The sequence below is a fragment of the Lissotriton vulgaris genome, chromosome 10 (genome assembly GCF_964263255.1).
Source record: "Lissotriton vulgaris chromosome 10, aLisVul1.2, whole genome shotgun sequence".
Taxonomy (NCBI): Eukaryota; Metazoa; Chordata; class Amphibia; order Caudata; family Salamandridae; genus Lissotriton; species Lissotriton vulgaris.
The window spans coordinates 853399139-853421002 of NC_141698.1; the positions used below are offsets into that span (position 1 = coordinate 853399139).

At 40.2% G+C, this 21864-nt stretch overlaps 1 protein-coding gene across 2 annotated transcripts in view; it reads right to left on the bottom strand.

The window, feature by feature from the left end:
* The window catches only part of ADAM22 (ADAM metallopeptidase domain 22), a 1128810-nt gene that overhangs the window by 122272 nt on the left and 984674 nt on the right, over window positions 1–21864 (bottom strand). For both annotated transcript variants that reach the window (XM_086941795.1, XM_086941794.1), the window contains exons 24-25: window positions 9258–9372; window positions 5041–5131 (exon numbers count right to left, since the gene is read on the bottom strand). In XM_086941795.1, the coding sequence (XP_086797921.1) occupies window positions 5041–5131; window positions 9258–9372 (206 nt within the window). The remainder of the gene's footprint in view (window positions 1–5040; window positions 5132–9257; window positions 9373–21864) is intronic.

The following is a 21864-nucleotide window of genomic DNA, read 5'->3' on the forward strand; positions in this document are numbered from 1 at the left end:
ATGTACTTTTACGTTTTACCTATCTTGGTTGTGACAAACATTCAAAGTTGTTTTTCACTATTGTGAGGCCTACTACTCTCATAGGCTAGCATTAGGAATTCCTGAAAACACTCTTAAGCTGCAATTCCTGATTAGAAAGCAGTAGCAACATCATGTTTCATATCTTTGGAATGGTAATGATAAATCCTCTTTAGTGGTAAAGCTGGATTTGACATTACAATTTAAATTTTAGAATTGCCACTTTGAGAAAGTGGACTTTTCTCTGCTCTTAACTTAGCTCTGTGTGCCGGCAGCCTGTCTCCAATACACATCTGGACGGGACTGGAGACAGCCACAAACACAGGAAGGATGGGTGTGACAGAGGACTCATCTGCATTTATCTGCATTCTGATAATCTACCAGAGCAGGAAGTGGGAGAGGGAGCTGTCGCTTGCATCTGAATAGGCTGTATCTTGTCCCCACAAAAAGGACCGATTACCCACTACAGATAGCCTGGCAGACAAGGCTGGGAATTACCCCCCACTTCACAGGCATATTTGGCCCGGATCACTGACATAATATAGAATGCCAAAACATCGACCTACCAAAATATCGAGGTAAAAATATAGAATGCCAAAATATCGACCTCCTATCTCCAAACAGGTAAGTACAAAAAATATTGAATCAAAAATATCGATGTAAAAAATATAGTTAGTCAAAATATCGATTTTTTTTTAAATGCTTTAAATTAATAAAAAATTAATGAAATATTAAATATAATGAACTTAAACATACTTAAAATACTTAAATAACCTTAAAATTTATAAAAAATTATTGTAAGTAAAAAAAAACATACAAATTGATTTGTTAATACATATATATATATATAAACGTAATATTAATAAAATAATTACAATATTTTTACCGTAGGATAGCAGAAAGGGTAAAATTTACTATTACCACTCCAGTGAGTGCAGCAGTAGGGAAAGCGTTGGATAGCGTAGGGGTAAAAATTACTATTCCCACTCCAGAAAGTGCAACAGTAGGGAAAGTGTTGGATAGCGTAGGGGTAAAAAATACTATTCCAACTCCAGAGAGTGCAACAGTAGGGAAAGCGCTGGATAGCGTAGGGGTAAAAATTACTATTCCCACTCCAGAGAGTGCAACAGTGGGGAAAGCGTTGGATAGCGTAGGGGTAAAAATTACTATTCCAACTCCAGAGAGTGCAACAGTAGGGAAAGCGTTGGATAGCGTAGGGGTACAAATAAATATTCCCACTCCAGAGAGTGCAACAATAGGAAAGCGTTGGATAGCGTAGAGGTAAAAAATACTATTCCCACTCCAGAGAGTGCAACAGTAGGGAAAGCGTTAGAAAGCGTAGGGGTAAAAATTACTATTCCAACTCCAGAGAGTGCAACAGTAGGGAAAGCGCTGGATAGCGTAGGGGTAAAAATTACTATTCCCACTCCAGAGAGTGCAACAGTAGGGAAAGCGTTGGATAGCGTAGAGGTAAAAATTACTATTCCCACTCCACAGAGTGCAACAGTAGGGAAAGCGTTGGATAGCATAGGGATAAAAATTACTATTCCCACTCCAGAGAGTGCAACAGTAGGGAAAGCGTTGGATAGCGTAGGGGTAAACATTACTATTCCCACTCCAGTGAGTGCAACAGTAGGGAAAGCATTGGATAGCAGGAGGGTAAAAATTACTATTCCCACTCCAGTGAGTGCAACAGTAGGGGAAAGTAAATACTTCATATATAAATAAAAATAAAATAAATATTAATACCAATTACAAATTAATTAAAATACTTAACACTTTTATATTTATATATATTTTAATAAAAATAATTACCTACTAATACACATTATTTACCAATTAACAATACATTAATTAACAATTAGAAAATAATTAAAAATTTGATAAAATAAAAAAATAATTTAAAAATAGAATTACTTACAATTAAATTACTCCCCACCCTATTCCCCTATAAACCCACAACCCACTACAGAAACTAAATTAATAAAATTAACATAATTATCAATTGATAAATTAATTAAAATTAATTACCCATTATATTTTAATTAATTACCAATCAATAATTAATTAACAATTATTTCACAATAAATACAAATAAATAAATGAACATATTTAATTATTTATAATTAAATAACTTCCCACCTTATTCCCCTATAAACCTACAACCCGCTACTGAACATAAATTACTAAAATTACCATAATTATCAATTAATCAATTAAAAATAATTACAAATTTTATTTTAATTAATTACCAATTAATAATTAACAAATAATTCAAAATAAATACCAATAAATAAATTAACATATTTATTAATTATAATTAAATTACTTCCCACCCTATTCCCCTATAAACCCACAACCTGCTACAGAATTATATTACGCAAAAATTAAATACCATAAAAATAATTAATTAATATAAATAATAAAATAAACACTTTTCAAACATATACTAACATAAAAAACACTTTAAAAATTGATATTAACTCACTTACCTCAAATTCGATATTTTTGTAGTCTATATTCTGTCCATTCGATATTATGTCCATTCTATATTTTTTAATTTGATATTAATGCTATCCTATTCGATATTTTTGTAGTCTATATTTTGTCCCGTCGATATTGTGTCCATTCTATATTTTTTAATCGATATTAATGCAAATCGATAATAAAAACTCGATATTTTGACTGTATACCATTTGGACCCTACCAAATCAGTATATTACTGGACCTGCGAAGAACTCTGTAGTACACTAGTGGACCTGTGACGAACTCTGCCATGAGTAAGGACTACTTTGCCACCAGGATTGCCACTCTGCTTGACTGACCATTCCAAGGAACTGCTTCACTGCTGTACTGAACTGCCCCTGCTGAGCCCTGCCCTGCTGAGGACAGGGATGGGACCCACCTCACTTGAACCCAAGGGCTTGCCTCCTGTTTGCTGAAGTTTCAGTGACACAAAAGACTTACAACAATCCTGCTGGTGCTTCTGGACTCCACCATCTGTGGGTTCTACCCTTGCCCGAGGTGCCTCTCCAGTCCTGGGCCTTAGAAGTGGGTTTGTGCAGCTTTTCCCACATAGATTCTAATATATTAAGCAACAGGGCACAGCACCAAATAATAAATACTTTCTGATCAACTCAAGTCGGACTTGTGTTTTAAAGGACATTAAAACACAAGTCGGACTTGAGTTGATCAGAAAGTATTTATTATTTGGTGCTGTGCCCTGTTGCTTAATATATTACATTGTATGTGCTTAGAGGCGTTGCTTCTGTGCAGGGGGACATTGTGGATGGCACAGTGTTTTAACATTGAGCAGGCAATAAAGACAAGCTATTTCAAATGTATGCAAAAACTGTAACAAGGGTGCTGACTGTCTTTGTAGCTACCATTGCCATCATCCTTATTGCATTTTTCACATAGATGTCGACACAGCATTGAATTTGCATCACCTTCAATGTCTATGCAGCAGCCGCTCGACAACAGTGATTTTACAGCCAAGCCGGCTCAACACTGATGGATATAGCAGCATGACATCAAAGCAGCACCTGCATTACAAAGGGGTTTGACACTGAAGCTCCCATTGATTGCAGAGATCGGCACCGCCGCTCGCCTCCATCCACAGATCAATGATGATGAGGTGCCTCCTCGACTCCTTACCTTGACTCTTCCATGTGAACACTTTGCTCTGTCCAAGGCACTTTGTGAATGGAACCTGTTTGAGTACTGTAGCCGGCCTGGCCTCCATCGTGGTCAGCCTGAACTTTGGATTTATCCCAGTATAGCGCGACCGCAAGTATCCTTTTAGCGCTATTGACTTCTAAGCACTATTTTGAGTTTATTCTTTAAAAATTCCTAACTCAGATTCTACTTATTGGATTTCTGTTGTTAAGTTCTTGATTTTTAATAAAACAAAATGATTCTTTATTTGTCTAAATATGTGTGGAGTCTTTTTGCGGTGTTTTCATTGTGTTACTGTGTATAATGTGTGTGTGTGTGTGCTGCACAAATACTTTACACATTGCATCTTAAGTTTAGCCTGCCTGCTCTGTACCAAGCTACCAGAGGGTCAGCACAGGTTAATCTAAAGTGTGTATCTAGCTTACCCTGACTAGAGTGATGGTTCTTGCTTGGACATGGTGCATAACTCTGCATCCAGAAATCCCATATCTAACACTACTGTTATCCCAAACAGGGCATAATTCTGGCATGCACACTGAGCAACTTGAACCATTTGAAATTAGATCACAAAAGAATGAAGCATGTTTAATATGGAAACACAACATTTGTCTACTATTCCTTATCACACTATAAATCGAAGAAGTTCATCCCCTTATGCTTCAGTGATATAGCAGCATTTATAATTGTCTCACACCAAGGAATATGAATCTGTGAATAAAGAATCTCCATAAAATCCTGCATTTGCCGTGAGAAGCTTTAAAGACTAAGTTGAAGGAAATGTAATATGATATGATGTGTTTATCAATCTTTCTTCATTTGGTGGTTTGTCACGGTATGATCAAATGGATATAATATTTCTAAAGGCACTGCTGTATGTTTTCTCAGGAGTAGATTTATTTCCTGTAACTTTAGGTGTGAATGCAGCTTACTTTTTTCATCCCTCTGCCAAGCAGTTGTACTGCCTCCCCTTTCATACAATATTTCATATCTGCACCAGTTTCACTTTTCCTTTTAAATGAATACTTTCATTACCAAAGTCATAGTTCTGTAAAGCTTAGTTCAAAAGCACATATATGACCTACACAAGCTTTTTAAAGAAGGGCATATCTACATCTTCTGAAGTTATTGTCGTTACCAGTATTAAAATATCCTACCAAAATCTGATTTGTTTCTGGTCCCAGAATTGTTTATTCTCATTAGTCGAAAACATCTACTACTGAACCTATGAACTTACTGATTAATTTTAAAAGTGCAATTTACACATAATAAGAACATTATGATAATTTGTAATCACAATCGTACAAACGTTATCATATAGCAAGAAAAAGAGATAACTGCACTTACTTGTATCCCCATCCAGTTATTGCTAGAATAAGAGCGAGAACTAAAATGGTGCCAGCAATTGCTCCAATAATTATATTTGTACTAATGATACCTGCAAAACATACAAATTAACATGAACTAACACGTTATCTGAAAATTGGTCATACATTTTGGGAGAGGGGATCCCTACCAACTTAATAAACAACTTGGTTAGGTCACAACACAGTTATTAGAGACTCTCTTCGCAACTCCAAATAGCGATAGCAGTCCACCCCCGGTAATGCACGTTAAGTTAAAGCAGGATCAAATATTCTAAAGTGAAGAAACAACATAGTAAAATTCTCAAACATATTTAGAAAAATAGAGAACAACCTAATGAGCAAAAAGACACATAGATCTTAGGATAGGTTAGGGGGAACTAAAGATATGATATTTTAAAGGGATGGCTTGGGTGTTGGAAAACAGAGCAGGTCTTCCTGGTAAAAGATTTTATTTTCAGACTTAGCCCCCATCTGTTGGGAAACTTCCTTCTGGTCATTCCTGCAGCCCTAGCACCCCAGGGCAGGCTTTTGGGGACCAGGTTTCGCTCCAACTTGGCCTCTGGCATGGTACTTTGTTCTATGGTCAGCTGGGTCCTTTTGGAGTCCATTGGCTTTTTGTGTCCTTGAGCCAGGTAAACAGCAGGACACCAGCTAGATCCTTGGCGACCAATTCCAGTTGCTGGGAGCTAACAAGAGTCCAGGAGTCCTTGAGTAAGTCCTCTTCTTCCATGAGGAGCCAGGAGCTAGGAGTTTTCTTTCTTGTTGAAGGGCCTTCATCTACAGGTAAAACCTTTCCAGGTCCAGTAATGTTCTAAGGCGGTTGTGGTCAAGGTGTCAGATTTATCTTGTTTGCTAGCCAGTATTTGGAGATATACAGCAACCTAATTCTAACTACGTTCTTAAATTCTCCCATCTTATTTTGCACTTACTGTAAATTATTCAGGAGCCCTTGTTTCTGTATGGCAGAACTTTTCTACCACCAAGCAGGCCTATCTTTGGCTCCGTAACCATAATCCTATTTAGAAGAGCTCTCTTACCACCTGACAAGGGCAAACCTGGTACTCTCCCCTGGAGCCTGGCTATCTAGTAGGGTCCTCAGAATATATGGAAGAAGGACTCCATATCCGAGTCAAAAGAGGAAGTACTAAGGCTGTCCTTTGTTCTGCCAGCTGTGACAGTCTACTCGTAGATAGCTAACCCTGCTAAGTGGTCAGCAGTGAACACCCATCTGTCCTTCTTGGGGTAGAGACAGGCTATTGCCCTCTGATACAGAGTTGTTAACTCTCCAAGTGAATAATGTGTATTCCATCTCTGGACATATGATGAGTTGCAGAATGTAAGGTAGCTGGCAATGACAGGAGCAGACACCCCATGGGAAGTCTGATACACTGGGGCAGAGGGGCAAATAATTGAAACAAAACTGATGAACTGGGAGACATGACAACAAGAACTGACTTGGGGATGCTGAAGTGATGTAATACCTTGAAGCAAGTAGATCAGGAGGCTACATATTATCTCTCAGTAGGTTAGATATCATCTTTTGAAGTGAGATCCCACATGTCCAAAGAGATCGCTAACTGACCACTGCCATAGGCCTCGTGCCCTCCTTGAGTACAGCCAGTAAGACATATTGAGGGCAAAGATGGGCAGCAACACATGAGGGCTCAGGGGTGTAAGGGGTCAAAAGTGTCTCAGAGCTGCTGACGTTCTGGGCAGGAACTTAGAGTAGGAGGAAGAGAAGGAGGTTTTAAAAAAAGGCTGTGCAGCTGAAGGTCCTTTTGTTTGGGGGGCCCTGGAGTTAAGGAGGGGAATGCAGACCAAGATGATGGTGGAGCCTGTTCTTGGGACACCACAGAGATACCTTGTTATATTCCATGAGGAGATCCATTGCCCACTCCCTCCGGTCGGTGGTTTCTGATTCTTCCATCCCCACAGTGGGCTTGACAACCTTACCCTGGAGTCTTTTGGTGATAGTGCAAGTTTCTCTCCAATTAGGTGCACTGTCCCTGCTGGTACTTGTTTCCTCCTCCTCACTGGTGGTTGAACGTTCTTATGTCAGCCTTGCGGCTGAAGATCTAATTTTCTAGTTCTGGCTCACGGAGCCTAAAGTATATTTTTATCATTTTATTTGTCCACCCAAGTTATTTGATGTCACCAATAATTAATATTTAGAAAATTTTGTAGCAAATAAGTTTGACTTGTTTTTTCTGCATTTTCCCAGGCAGAGATAGGAAATAAATATTGTAATCCCACCCAGGCTTGTCCATGGAACATCTAGCAAAGCTTACACTGTGAAAAAGATGTTAGGTGTTATTTCACTGGGTGCCATATTTTCATACCCTACCATGTGGGATTACAAGGTACACTTTAGGGGGATCTTTAAAATATGAAAGAAATCAGGTTTTTCCTTTATGGCAAACACACTTTTCCCTGCCATGTATCACTACAGTGCATTTAAACTGCAGTCCAGCGAGAGCACAAGGGTGCTTGTGATAGACATATATTTTGCAATGCATGTGGGTGGTGTAATTACACCCCGCAACTCACATATAGGGGCTTATTTACAAGCCCCTTGCACTATGTTTGCTTCATTTTTAACATGGGAAAAGTGACGTATGGGTGTTGCAAGGGGCTTGTAAATGAGCCCCATAACACTTAATTTTCACACAATAGGTGAGTTTTCTGCTCCATCTACAGTAATCTTACAGGATAGTTAAGAAGACCAATTCAGTGAAGCCAATTTGAAAAATTTATTTTTAGGACCAGAGCACACACACTTAGGCACTGAGTAGTAGTGTCACTATGCATAAAGTCCAAACACCAGCAAAAATAGGGTCCAGAATTTATTTTGTTTAAACTGGGCAGTCATGCAAAATGTGCCACAATTAACACGTATCTGAATTTGACGAAGACTACAATTAGATTTTACAGACAGGGATCATTGTCCCTTCCATACCTTTGATCTCCACTCTGACTCCACTAATGCAATTTTCCTTCACTGCCTCCTGATTTTTAATTTCTGAAACATGTGAATACTACTAGCCTAGCAAGTTAGTGAAGGTGAATAAATGGATTGGTAATGAGTCTACGTGAGCATCCCAGCTCATAACTGTCAAGGCAGAATTGTCAAAACTAATTATTTATATTTGTCAATATTTTTGAAAACACATGGATTCTTTGCCCCAAAAAGACAAAAAAAGTTCAAAATAGTTCCACTGGAAGTGCTCTTCAAAGTATGGATTCATGAGTGGAACAATTCTTCTATTCAGAAGTAATCTTTTCACCACTGGTGAATTTGAAGAATGTCTGTCTGAGGATCTCAGTCAGTGGTCCAGATGATATATATATATAGTTTAAGCGTATAGGGCCTTATACATAATGGAGCTAGTTCAGTGCATTATAGGTAGCTACTTGAAGACCACGAAAGTAGGAATCACTTGGAGGGTTTAGATTTTAGTTCATCTGGACTTGCACAGAAGCATTCTCAATAAGGTGTAATTCACCTATTAACTCTGCAGGGTGATTGCGATAAATGGATTTACAATTGTCCAGTGAAATAAGGTACATAAACGTATTCATGTTTCTTTATGAGTTGACAAGAATAGTTCAGGATTCTCTTTAATGTGTAGATCTGAAAACATTCCCGAGTCAGTTTATTCTTTTGGGTAGTAAGTAATAGTTCTGAATCAATGTTAATCCTTCTAAGTTAATGTGGTGTACACAAAAAGTCTAAGATAATGAGAAATGTTGTTGATGTTATATTTCTAGAATTTCCCCAGTTTTCAAATAATTCACATGCTACCCCTAACCTATTTAGAGTCTTAAAAGCGACCAAGGGATACAGACATGTAGAGGAAGCTCAACAGTACTTACAGATAAAAGCATACCACTCGCTTAGCGCTACACACAAACACGCACACACACACGCACGTGCGCGCACACACACACACACACACAAACTCACTAGAACCCAATTGTAATGTCAGCGACAGAAGATGACAGCATTTTCCTGGATATGACCTTTTTATACATAAAAAAGCCAAGCAAGGGCTTAGCCAGGCACTACGATCAGGTCAGGTCCAAACGTCTACTGAGTTACCCGCCTGTATAGGAATGTGGCAACAGGAGTTATAATAATTTGAACATCATTTTATGAACAAGGATTTATAATAGAAACAGAAATTATACTCCACAAACCTCTGGCGGCTACTGCTTCATTAATTTTGGATGTATCTTTATAGGGAAAATAAATACTGCAGTCATCCCCTGTCCAGAATCGGTCACAGATACATTTCACTTCATTGCTGCAAACCTGCAATATACACACAATATCAAAAAGAACACAGATTTAAAAGATGAGATATCGGACCTGTAAACTCATATTTAGTGGTACAACAGAATAACCAGATATCACACATCTAATCACAAACATTTTCACAGAATACTCACAAATCTGAAAAGTAGTCATGACCTTGTATAAAACTTTGGACGTGAAATCAATATATAAATTACCTGTAAATAATATTTCTGTATCCTGATGCGTGTACTCTTTCTAGCATTAGTTTCAGCTTCAAATGCCTTTATTATCTGTGAAAGTTCCAAGAATTTGCCATAAACAGTTACCCTGCCCAGTATACAAATCAGAGAAGTGGCAATAGTGCACCAATAGATATGGTTCTAATTCCTTATATTTCTGAACATTTTCCTTTTTTAATAACTACTATGTTGCCATATGACAAATATGTCCAACATTTTTAATCATTTGCCCATCTCACTATCCCAATTGTGTTCATTTCTCTAAAGATATGGATAGAGTCGTGGCGGGCAGAGGGCAAGCACAGTAGTACCATATTGTATCTCCCTCATACCTTCGATTTTGCCTGGAGGTAACGCCAGTCAATCTACCCCGTCCAGGTTATAAAGGGGGTCAAAGGAATTAAAATTTGGAATGCCGTATCTGTGATATGGAATACTACCATTGGTATCAGATACAGGGGCCTGCTCAGACCATAAAGTAGGTTGGTAAAAGAAGCCTAGAGGAACCACACCCATCCCCCCTTTTCTGACCATGTGGCGCCTGGACAGTTCAAGGATACTTCTGACCAGTTCCGGGGACCTAAAAGTGATCACTACACAATACCCTGCTAGGGTTTTGGGTGTGCAGCCTACTCAGGGGATTCGACGAATCATCCTAAACTCTGAAAATAGAGCATTAGTTGGCCCGTCTTATTAGAGAGTGCGTGTAGTACCTTGTTTTTCAGGGGGACCAGTGCTCATAAGCTCCCTGTTGTAAAAGGGGTACATTGGTTTAGAACAACAGTATATGGTGTAGCCTCTAGTGGAAGGTGTAAAAAGGTCGGTTCTGATAGATAGTTGTCTTTCTGTCTCCCATTGAGCTCCCTTATTTACTCCCTGGTCTGTGGCCTAATAGAGTTTACCTGATTCATCTGAGTAGTAGTGCACACAGGAGTCACTTCACTGCGGCTCGCACCACCATTCTCTGTGGGAGGTTGGTGGGTAAGTTGGATGGACCGCGCGTTGGGAACCATTGGGAATACTTCACTTTCAGAATTAACTATGGGCCTCGCTGCAGGCGTGGTATTAACTACATGTGTGTTATACAGAGTGCTCGGGCCAGGAAAACACAGAGGGTTAGTGGATGTAAACTCAGTCTTGCGGGATATCTGCACAGATGGATGTGAGTAATCCAGTGAGCGTTTGATAGCCCCTTCCAGGCTCTGTAGCCTTTCTTCTATTGTAGATAACTTGGTTAACACAGGTCTAATTAGGGATGAAAAGATACCCTCTAATTTTTCCCAGAAGACTGGCTGAATCATGTCGGGGTCTCCCTATTACAAGGGTGGCCCCTGTATTTTCTTGGGTCACTACAGTAGTGGCTAAACTCATGTTTTCTGGCTCTGTCCCTGTATTATTTTGCCTATAATGCAAATTTTTGTGAGTATTAGATCCCTGACCACGGCAGCTGTGTGGAGAGTGATGCACTCTGGGGGTAGCAGTCCTCCCCAGAGTTTTGGTTGTAATACAGGCTATGCAGCGTCCCCTCGGGACCCGCGACTCTCCAGGAATTCCTCTGTGGCTTTTAGCAACGTCCCATTGTGCAAGTAGGCAATATTGGCAGCAGAGATGTAAAGAGAAGGCTCCCGCGCCGCGGGGGAGAGGCAGCGCTATAAGCGCCTGACCCTGCCTCCCCCTCGCTCGCGGCACTGACGGCAGCTGTGTGAAGAGTGATGCACTCTGGGGGTAGCAGTCCTCCCTAGAGTGTGGCTGGTAATACAGGCTATGCGGCGTGCCCTCGGGACCCTCGACCCTCCAGAAATTCCTCTGTGGCTTTTAGCAATGTCCCGTTGTGCAGGTAGGCAAGATTGGCAGCAGAGATGCAAAGATAAGGCTCTGGATTCACAACCTACAACGCAGGAAGGCAATTAAGACCCACCTCTTTCCCCTAAACTAAGCTTTTCCGGACATTGTCTTGCTGAGCTTCATCGTTGTCAGTTGTCTGTGAGCTGCCAGAAGCGCCGGGACGCCCCTCTGCTGGGGCAGCTGAGCGCTATATAAGTCACTATAACATAACATAACATAACAAAACATAACATAACATAACATCCAATATCCATGACCAGCAGGCCCTTGGTCCATGAGGAATAGGCGTATTTATAGACCATGTAATACTGTGATGCTATATCCACATATCCTGCTGGTTATGGCTAAAGGCCATGCTGAGGTTGCATTTACTTAAACAGTGGAAATATCTTGGAAACTTTTACTGAAAACGGCCGGTCCTTGCAACCATAATATCTGGTTAGCCATTGTGAACACTATATCAATAATAATACTCTGATTCCTAACCAAGGGAACTTACATGGGGAAAGTTCCCAGGGCCTACAGCCAGATGTCAAGGAATCTTGTAATAGACATTACTCGAATGATCATGGGTTCATTTTGTGCTGTATTCATTCACATATAATAATAAGTTATACATGGCCAAGAGGCAAAATCCAAGTAAGGCTTGAGCAAAAGTTGAGTGATGTTTTTATATTTGAAAAAAATGCTCCAAAATTAATAGATTGACTTAATTAAATGGCTTAAGGGAGCTGTTCATAAAGATTGATAAGCGGGGTGAGCCTGGGAGAACCTGACATGTGATGAATTGAGGGGGTGACTCAAGGGGATCCCAGTCATTGTGTGAGTGCCTGCGGCTGGAAAATAGCTAACAAACTTAAGGATCAAGCCTTAAAACACTATTGCGTGCAGCCTGTCAATGAGGAATGCAAGACTGGTTGCATTTCATGTGGCTGAGAGTTCAAATAAAACAGTTTCCCAACAAAAAACCCATAACATTTCCATCTCTATCTCTATCAAGAATGATAGTGGGGTCAGACCCTGGGCTTCTGAAAGGATCAATCTAGTCTCTACAGTATTCAGATTCAGGTTACCCCCCTTAAAAGACCGCAGTTGCAAAATAACAATATGCTCTGATTATTTTGCTGGATATCACTGGTTGGCAATGGCACAATAATAAGAATGCTCACTTGGGTCAGTCAAGTGTTTTTCAACATGAATCTTACTATAGCTTTTTCAGTATGGGGGAACAGACCTTGCACTCAAAGGACAACTTTTAGTGGGTTCATTACTAATTGTAGGCAATATTGCTAAATCCTCAAAGACTGTAATGTGACACATTTCTACGGAAGGCCTAAAAATCATTTTCCTATAGAACAAGGTTTAAAATTGTTTATGATTTTAATAAAGTTAAATCAATTTTTCTGGGGTGCTTTTTGCCATGATCTTTGCAGAAAAGCAATGCAATCGCTGGCAAGTTGCTGGGACTCCAATCTCTGTCTGCGGAAAGTCTTGTTGGCAATGACTTCATTGTCTTTTTTTACCACAGGCTCGAAGCCTCCAAAAGCAACCCTAGGCTCCAAAATTTACAGACAGCCTGACATTCCCCTAGATGTATAGGCCCCGCAGCTCCCACACTTTTCGGGCCCCACGGTTCCTTGTTTTGGAGGCCCCCCTCACTTCCCAATGCCATGTCATTGCATGCCTTGCAGAATGCATACAATGGCATAGACTAAGAAATAGGGAAACGCTCTGGAAAGTCACTCTACTTTCTCGAGCAGGTCACCTGCAGCATAGGGCGGTGCCCAACCCTTTAGGTAGACTCCATTGAGCCCAAGACCAATGAATATCTGTGTGATGTGGGAAACGACAAACCCCTCATCACATTTTGCAGGGGGGGGCATCATTATGTGTTACACCACTGCATAGAAGCAGAAATGTTCTTGGGGGTAGAAAAAACTAGAGGCCCCAAAAAAAACCTTCCAAAAACCACAGGTCAACAAGTGTGGACAATTTGGGGAAACAAATGAGGCAAAAACAAGCGAAAAGCCAGCAATGCAGCAAATGAGCAGTGAGTGTAACAAGCAAATTTGTGATTCTGTGGTCTGAGGCTTCTCTGCATCGTACAAGGCCGTGAGATTTGCTGATGGGAAGTACCAGTTGGTGCCACTGCACCCAACAGAACAGGATAAAGAAAGGCGTAGTGCCCCCAGATACGAAAAAGCGAAATCAGGATAAATGACAAAAATATTCACGCCACAGCCTAAACTAACTACAGTAACACCCATCCCCCCCACCCTGCACCCCCGCATATGGCTTTCGCCGAACCCCAACTAGCAGTGTGCCTGTCGCCCCATTTATCTAATTACTAAAAATAGAAAATGGAGGAGGGCACATTCGTACGTGCCCCCGGTCCCCCCTCTCTCCCACCAGAACCAAGAATCCCCCAGAGTAAATACACAAATCTATTAAAAAGCTAATGCAGTACGCAACAGGGGAAACTGTAAACACCGCCCAACCTCCCGCAAGCATCATGGTAGCAAATCCCACATCCATCAAGACCACAATGTCAAACCCAGTCAATCAGTCTCATCCTTGACCCTTCCGATCGGACATGCGAACCCCTTCCGGACGAACTGCTGCCTCCACAGGATAGTCAAAATACGAGAAAAGTGCAGCAAAGTTCAAACTGAGATCAAGCAAAGATGTTAAGTCACTGAGAACTACATCAGGTCCAAAGACTCTTCTCGCCGTCATGAACTCCCAACGTTGTTTCCTCCGCCATCGTAATGGAACTGGCGGGTAGGGGAAATACGCGGTTTCAAGCCCAAAACTGTTCTCATCAAAAGTCTCTGGAAAGGGAGCACCGATTAGTCCTTCCATAGTCAGCGTTGATAGTAGGCTTGACGATCCATTCGAAGCACCGATCTCGCTCCTATTGGCCATCACAGCGTCCGGAGGCTCCGACACCTCTCGTTGCACGGGGCCCGCTTCCTCTATCAAAATGGCCATCGTGGGTATTTCGAGCTGCTTCATTCCTTGTAGTGGAGCAGGGTCCGGTCCAATCCACCCAATTTCAAACAAACGCTATCATTTTATGAATAAGGGCTTCCACGTTAGTATGAAGAGCCCCAATGGCCGCCAGCACAGTTCGCAACGACGGTTCATTCTCAGTCCGCTCCACTGCTCCTCGCTCGATATCAACCATTTTCAAGTCCCCCATAGAGCCCGGTCTCCCCGGGGGAACAGTCAAAAGTGGAACGGACAACAGCAGAGGGGGACTCAATGTTAACAGCGGCATCGATCTGCGCTTCGCTACCGTAAGTGAAGATCCCAACCCAGCGAATGCCGGCGGGTGGCTAACCGGGCCACCGGGTCAGGGACCTCCGCCCACAGCCTCAGTCGTGCATCGTCACCCCCCTTCGATGTTTACCAACTCAGCAGACCGCCATCAAAATCGGGCCAAGAAAACCTCCACAGCAATAGACCGGACCCTGCCACACGCTCACGGCCGATGTTGTTGAACTGGAACCCGGCTGGGCCAGTACTCGAGACCCCGGCTTCCAAGCTGGGCTAGGCCGCAAACTTTAACACAATATAACTCTGTCTACCAAACCGGTAGAAATCTCGGAATAGCACCATCGAGCTGTAGTCTGGTTCATACACACGGAGGCAGGGCGTAAAGACAGTATAAATAACAGGATCATCTGGCAGGAGACGGAGGTCGGCGGAGCCGGGAGCCTAAGCAGCCATCTTGTTCGCTAGCGTAGCTCCTCCTCAGCATAGCATAGTGCATTGTTGGTGGCAGCACCCTATTTCCAATGCTAACCTCAGGTCAGGCGTAACTGTTGCTGACGATAGGACTGTGGCACAGGGCATGGCTAACAGGTAAGATGTGCTCTGATAGACCACCATGCATGTTCAAACTCAGGGCCCATTACAATCGCGGGCAGATTGCCACCACCGGCCGGGAGGTGGCGATCAGCCCGCCATCCACTGCCCATTTACCCACCGCCACATTAGCATGGCGGTGCGTACTGCAGTGGACAGAAAGTCCGTCCGCTACTTTTCCACCGGCTGGATTGTCGGCCGGGCGGAAAACGCACACAATATGGATGTGGTGCCTTGCCAGCACCTCCATCCACATTATGATGTCTGCGTTGCTTATGCCTTGGAAAAGCATACAGTAAATGCCTATGGGAGCCAGCTGCGGGCCCCCAGGGGGTGTGGTGGTGGGTGACTGCACTTGGGGGTACCGATTGTACCCCCCTATATTGGCATGCACATGGTGGTGCGTGGTGCCTGTCACATTTAGCATGCCAATGCACAACATGCAAATTTTACATTGCAGCAAGTGCTGCTTACAGCACCGCCCGTTGCAATGTAAAAGATGCTTTGATGCGACTGCCAGGGTGGCGGTCGCATCCTAATTGGTCCAGCGGGACCGTTGAACCTCAGGAGGTTGGTCCCGTGTTCCGTTACGGTGTCCACCCGCCATAGTAAAGGGGCCCTCAGTGTTCTTCAGATTCTGGTCGCAGAGGGACTGTGAACTGGTTGTTAAAAGACCAAGCCTCTCACAAGACACTAGAAACAAGGTTTTGCAGCTACAAACCGCTGCATGTAGGCCCTGGAGGAAGGTTGACTGGGTCCTTGTTTAGATCTATTGCCACTCAGTGCACCCTCAGGCTGCTGGGCACAACTGAAGACCAAGCCTAATTTCTGTGCTAACAGAACTGGGTGCACAATGTGGCCAGGGACTTGCCCTGCACCCATAGGCCACTAGGTTTGGTGGAAAGCTATGATCAGTGTGCTCTGCAGCCAGGTGGCCAGGGCAAAGAGTATGGCTGAATGTCACTTGATTGCTCAGATTCTGCCTAGCAAAGCTGGAAGCTATAACAAGACGCCTCATGGGGCAAGACCACTGGCCCTTGTGTCAAGAGTCTGAGAGTCTGGTAAACATGGATAGAAGCTCTGCCTAATATTCTCTGAGACTAGTGCAGCTGTGGAGCAGGGGCACTGAGCACTTCGCATGGACAAAGGAACATATTTTGCCACAGACACTCCCCAACAAGCTGAATGTGAATTGGTAAAGATGCAGCAAAGGTCATGATCTGTAAGATCTAGTAACGGGGGGACTAGGTACAAGTTGAGGTAAGAAGCCACCATCTTGGCCTAGAGCCAGCAGTGAACTCAGGGTTCTGCACATTCTAGGGGCTGGTGAACTGGCTACATAGTAACCAAGGACTATGTCTAGAGCCCTCCGAGCAGTAAGTATCATGCCATGTAAGTTCTGTGGCAGGGTGGGAGGAGGCATTGTGTGACTGGAAGCCATTTCTATCATGCATAGACCACTAAACTTACCCTTTGGCCAAAACACCTTCAGCATTGCGAAATGCATGCTAAATGAGCTATTGGGGAGCTGAAGTTGTAACACAGGCTGGCCACTATTCTGTCATGAGCCTACAGTGCAAGAGCAAAGCTTAAGTCTTGCAGGTTATGAGTATGTGAGTGCTGTATGCAAGGCAAAGTCTTTGGCCGTGCCCACTGAAGGCCAAGCTCAGTGGGTTGAGCGAGCAGGCTGGTTAGCTGCAGAGCAAAGGGCAAAGGGTATTTTTTCAATCTAGCTTCCTTTGGGCCATGGACAAGTTTTCTAGCCACTGAAAATGGCATGGCTTGTAGGCTCTGGGGGTCGGTTTAATGGGTGCAGAGGGTGGAGGGGAGACATACTGGGTCCAATCAGTATTTGGCCATGACTTGCAGGGTCTGCAATCAGGACTAATACCTCTGTAAGATGTCCAAATGCTTTACCAGGAGCCCATTGATCATGAGGGAAAACCATGACCAAGTGACTTTAGGGGCCAGGAGCTGCGTGCTAAACATGACCATAGGCCACATCTTATACTCAGATGATAATGTATAACTAATTGCCTAAATGAGCATCCATTATTTTTAACTATTGAACAGGCTCTTTCCACTTGTCCTGATGAAAGCCTGTGAGTGAACAGAAAGGAGATTAATTGGACTGGCAGTTTCCTGTGCATAGAGACCGAAAAGGGAGTGTACAAAAGAAAGGACAACAATAGGATCCTTAAAATCACCCCTACTCCTAGATTTTATTTACAGCTCTGTATCAGATTAAGAATTTGGACCAATTTGTGCACACTTATTTATTTATTTGTTTGTTTAGGAGTATTTTATGGCACAACATGTCAACCAGGCCACTTGTTCTTAATCATATGTCACTACAATATTACGTAGGTTGAACTATATTGTTAACTTTTTATTATACTTCTCACATTCTTAACAGTGTTCTGAACATGAGAAATAACGGTATTCTGACAAAATGTTGAGATGCAGAAGTATCGAGTTTATACTATTGTGATCCACAAATTTTGTGATGCAGGAATATTCTAAGGCAAGTAATATCTACTGCCACAAATATCTTGTTAATATAATTTACAAAAATATTTATGTTGCTAATATTGGTGTTAAACATATCTATGTTGTTAATATCATTTGCAAAAATATCATTGCTAATATCGATTTTTAAAATTATTTTTATGTTTTTTATATTTATTTTAATTGTATGTGTTATAAATTATTTGCATCATTATTGTTAATGTTGTTAATATAGTTTGTACTTTTACTTTAATGTAATTGTTTATTGTAATTTTTATTGTTGTAGTCAGTTGTGGGGTCTGTAGGGGTACAGGATTGAAAGTACATTAATTATCATTATTTAATAATTCATTTTTAATTATTAGTAATTATTTCATTGATACCTAATTATGGTGGTGGTTGCGGAGTTTGTTGGGGTACAGGGTGGGAAGTAATTTAATTATAATTAATAAATTTTTAAAACAATATTATACATTATTTAATTGATATTTAATTATGTAAATTATTTAATTAATACAAATTTGTATTTAAATTGTTAGTGTGGGTTGTGGGATTTCTGGGTTAAAGGGTGGGAAGGTAATTAATTATATTAATTCATACTTAAAGTTAATTATTAATACTAATTTAAGTGATAAACTAATTTAAGTGATAATTAATAATGTAAATTGTGTAATTAGGATTTATTTACAGTTATATATGAGGTGCGGGTTGTTGTGTTTGTAAGGCAAAGGGTGGGAAGTTAATTAAATATAATTAATTAATTATTAGTTAAACATTATGTAAATTGTGTAAATGTTATAATTTATGACATATATTTTAGGTGTGGGTTACTGGGGTGCAGAGTGGGAATGTTATTAGGAAATAATTTATTGATAATTAATTATAAATGTGTTATTAATTATTTAATTCATAATTATGTAAATTGGGAAATGATCATATTTGTTAAGTTATATGTTAGGTGTGTGTATTTTAGCTTGTAGAGGTATAGGGCCAAAAGTTATTTAAGTACTAATAAATGTAAAATATTACTTAATTTATTGAAAATTGGGTTTTTTATTATGTTATATGTTAACTGTGTTATGCCTTTCAATTTCAATTACATTTTATTTGTTTTTATTTTTGGTTGTTTTGATTGTGAGAATATAGTGTAGTATTTTAATTATATTACTATTATTTGTTTTAATTTAAAATACTTATTAAACATTTTAATAAATATGTAATTTGTTTAATGTTTGTTAAAATTTAGACATATCATTTTTTTATTTCAATATTCATATTTTTTGTTATTTAATAGAGCTGTTCAAATATGTTAATTCTTTTAATTGAACTACTGTCTCTTACATAAACTGGAGTGAGTATAGTACTTTAACCCCTCCTGAGTCCAACGCTTTCCCTACTGTTGCACAGAATGGATTGGGAATAGTACATTTTACCCCTCCATAATCCAATGACTTCCCTACTGTTACACTGACTGAAGTGGGAATAGTAAATGTTATCTCTCCTGAGTCCAACGCTTTACCTACTGTTGCACCGTCTCGAGTGACAATTGTAAATTTGACCTCTCCTCAGTCTAACTCTCCCCCTACTGTTACATAGACTGGAGTGGGAATAGTAAACTTTACCCCTCCGCCATCCAATGCTTTTCATACTGTTGCACAGACTGGAGTGGGAATAGATATCCCCCACTCCCCCCCCCACCGTGAGGCCAACACTTTCCCTACTGTTGCACAGAATGCAGTGAGAATAGTACATTTTACACTTCCTGACTCCAATGTTTCCCTACTATTGCACAGACTGTAGTGGTAATAGTAAATTGCACCCCTCCTGAGTTGAACGCTTTCACTACTGTTGTACACATTGGAGTGGGAATAGTTTATTTATTATTTATAGAGTTTTCTTTTTTATTAATATTGGTTTAATATAATGTAATCATAAATTATTATTATGTTTGTGTATTTAATTGTATATATATATAAATGTATGTCATTTTTAAGATATTTTGAGTGGAACTTATTTTTTATATTGTTTACAATAAAACCATTGTAAAAATATAATATAAGTTGAAATTAATATTTTTTAAATCGTTTTACATAATATATGTGTGTTTAAACATACACACTTTTTATATGTGTGTGTTTGTTTAGTTTTTTAAATATTTATATATATGTATAAATATTTAAAAATATTTAATTTACAATGTATTAATGTTATATGTTAAATTGTTTACGTTTTATTTATTTAAACTACATATATATTTAAAAACAATATTTTTGAATATATTTTTCGATATTAGTGAGGAACGACATTTTTCATCTAAATATTTTTGTACTTACCATTATATGTATAGAAAATCTATATTTTTGAGATCTATTTCTTGTCATAATATTTTGGCAACACAATAGTTATTGTGTCAGTGATCCGAAATAACAATACATGAGGTTACTGTTGTCAAGATGATGTTTATTTACTTCACTTAGGTGTGGCACTTGGAGATGAACTAAAGTAAAGTCCAATATCAAAATGGTACTTTATTTGATGCTTCATGTTAGAGGGTTGGCCCTCAAAACATTTAAAAAGATTGAAAAAATCTGTGGGTATCGTAACCCACAACTTATCCATGCGACTTAAAGTATTCTTTTTTTATTTTTGCTGAGCAGAGCAGAGAACAAAAATAGAAAATCATTGGTCATCAAGAGAAAAGCAAAAGAAAAAGAAAAAACAACAACCATCATCAATCCGACTTTGACACAAATACACAATAAATTTAACATCTGAAACCCTTAAAACAGAGATGGACACATCCTTAATTAAAACGAAACAGAAAATCCGGAATATTAAATTTACATCAATATCAAAAGAGCAATTGCACCTTCTCCATCCTAAAATACCCTAAAGTGTCTTGTGCCACATAATCATCAAGATTACGACAAAAGTCAGTTGGATTATCTACAACTTTTTTTTTCATGTGCAAAATCTTGGCATTAATACAGTACTTTTTCTTCTTCTCTTTCCTTGTCTTTTCTAGGCCTGGGCAGTAAATTCCGTTCCGCTCGTGGAATTTGGGTAAATTTGCGTTCTGCGTAAAACTTGAAGTTGCCCAAAATTCTACGTTCCGCAACTTTGCAGAATTGTTTGCTTGTTCACGTTCTGAAAATGCGTGTTCGCAAGATATTCCCCCCCCCCCGAGCAGCAAACAGCGATCACAAACAGGAAAAAAGCATCGCGAACAAGCAATTCCGCGTGTTCGCAGAATTTCTGCATGTTCGCAGAGATTTCTTACTGTTTCGCTGACTTTTGCGTAGCGCGACTACGCAAATTCCGCCAACCCCATGTCTTTTCCTCCAGTTAGAGGTTTGAAGTGCAGTGCGTTAAAGTGCCAAGTTTTCTAAAGAGCAATGTGCTAAAGTGCTAAGATTCCAACGATACAGCCAAATTATCAAAAAACTTCCAAACCGCAGCAAACTTTTTTAATGCGCCAACCCGTTTAGCATAAACTTCCTCAAATCTCCTTATTCTTGACATTTTATTTATCCATTTAGGATAAGAAGGAATCTCTTCCAACCTCCAATTTTAGAGAATTAATGAGCGTGCTACTGTAGAGCAGATTGAAATGTATGTCTCTTCGGCTTTAGTCAAATCTGGCCCAACTTTAGAGAGCCCGAAGAGAGCCACTTCTGTCTCGGGATCAATCTTTTTTTTAATAGACTGGCTCATTGCGACAAAAATGTTTCTCTAGAAGGCTTCAAGCTTTGGGCAAGTAAAAAATATATAAAGCCAGTCTCCCTCACCGTGTGAGAGATATCGAAAGCATTTATTATCCACTTCCGCATGACATTTGTTTAGCTTTTCAGAGTGTAATAGGCCAGCCACGGTGACAAGAAGGCCATCCTTTTAAAATAAGCTGCTCTCAGAGCCTTGCTTCCTACCCTGGCTATAGCCTGCCATTCCTGATGAGTGAAGGAACAGGAAGTCTTCCGAGTTATTTTTCCCAAAAATGTATCAACCAGGGGGAGTACCTTTTGTTTCATAATTAGGGAGTACCGAT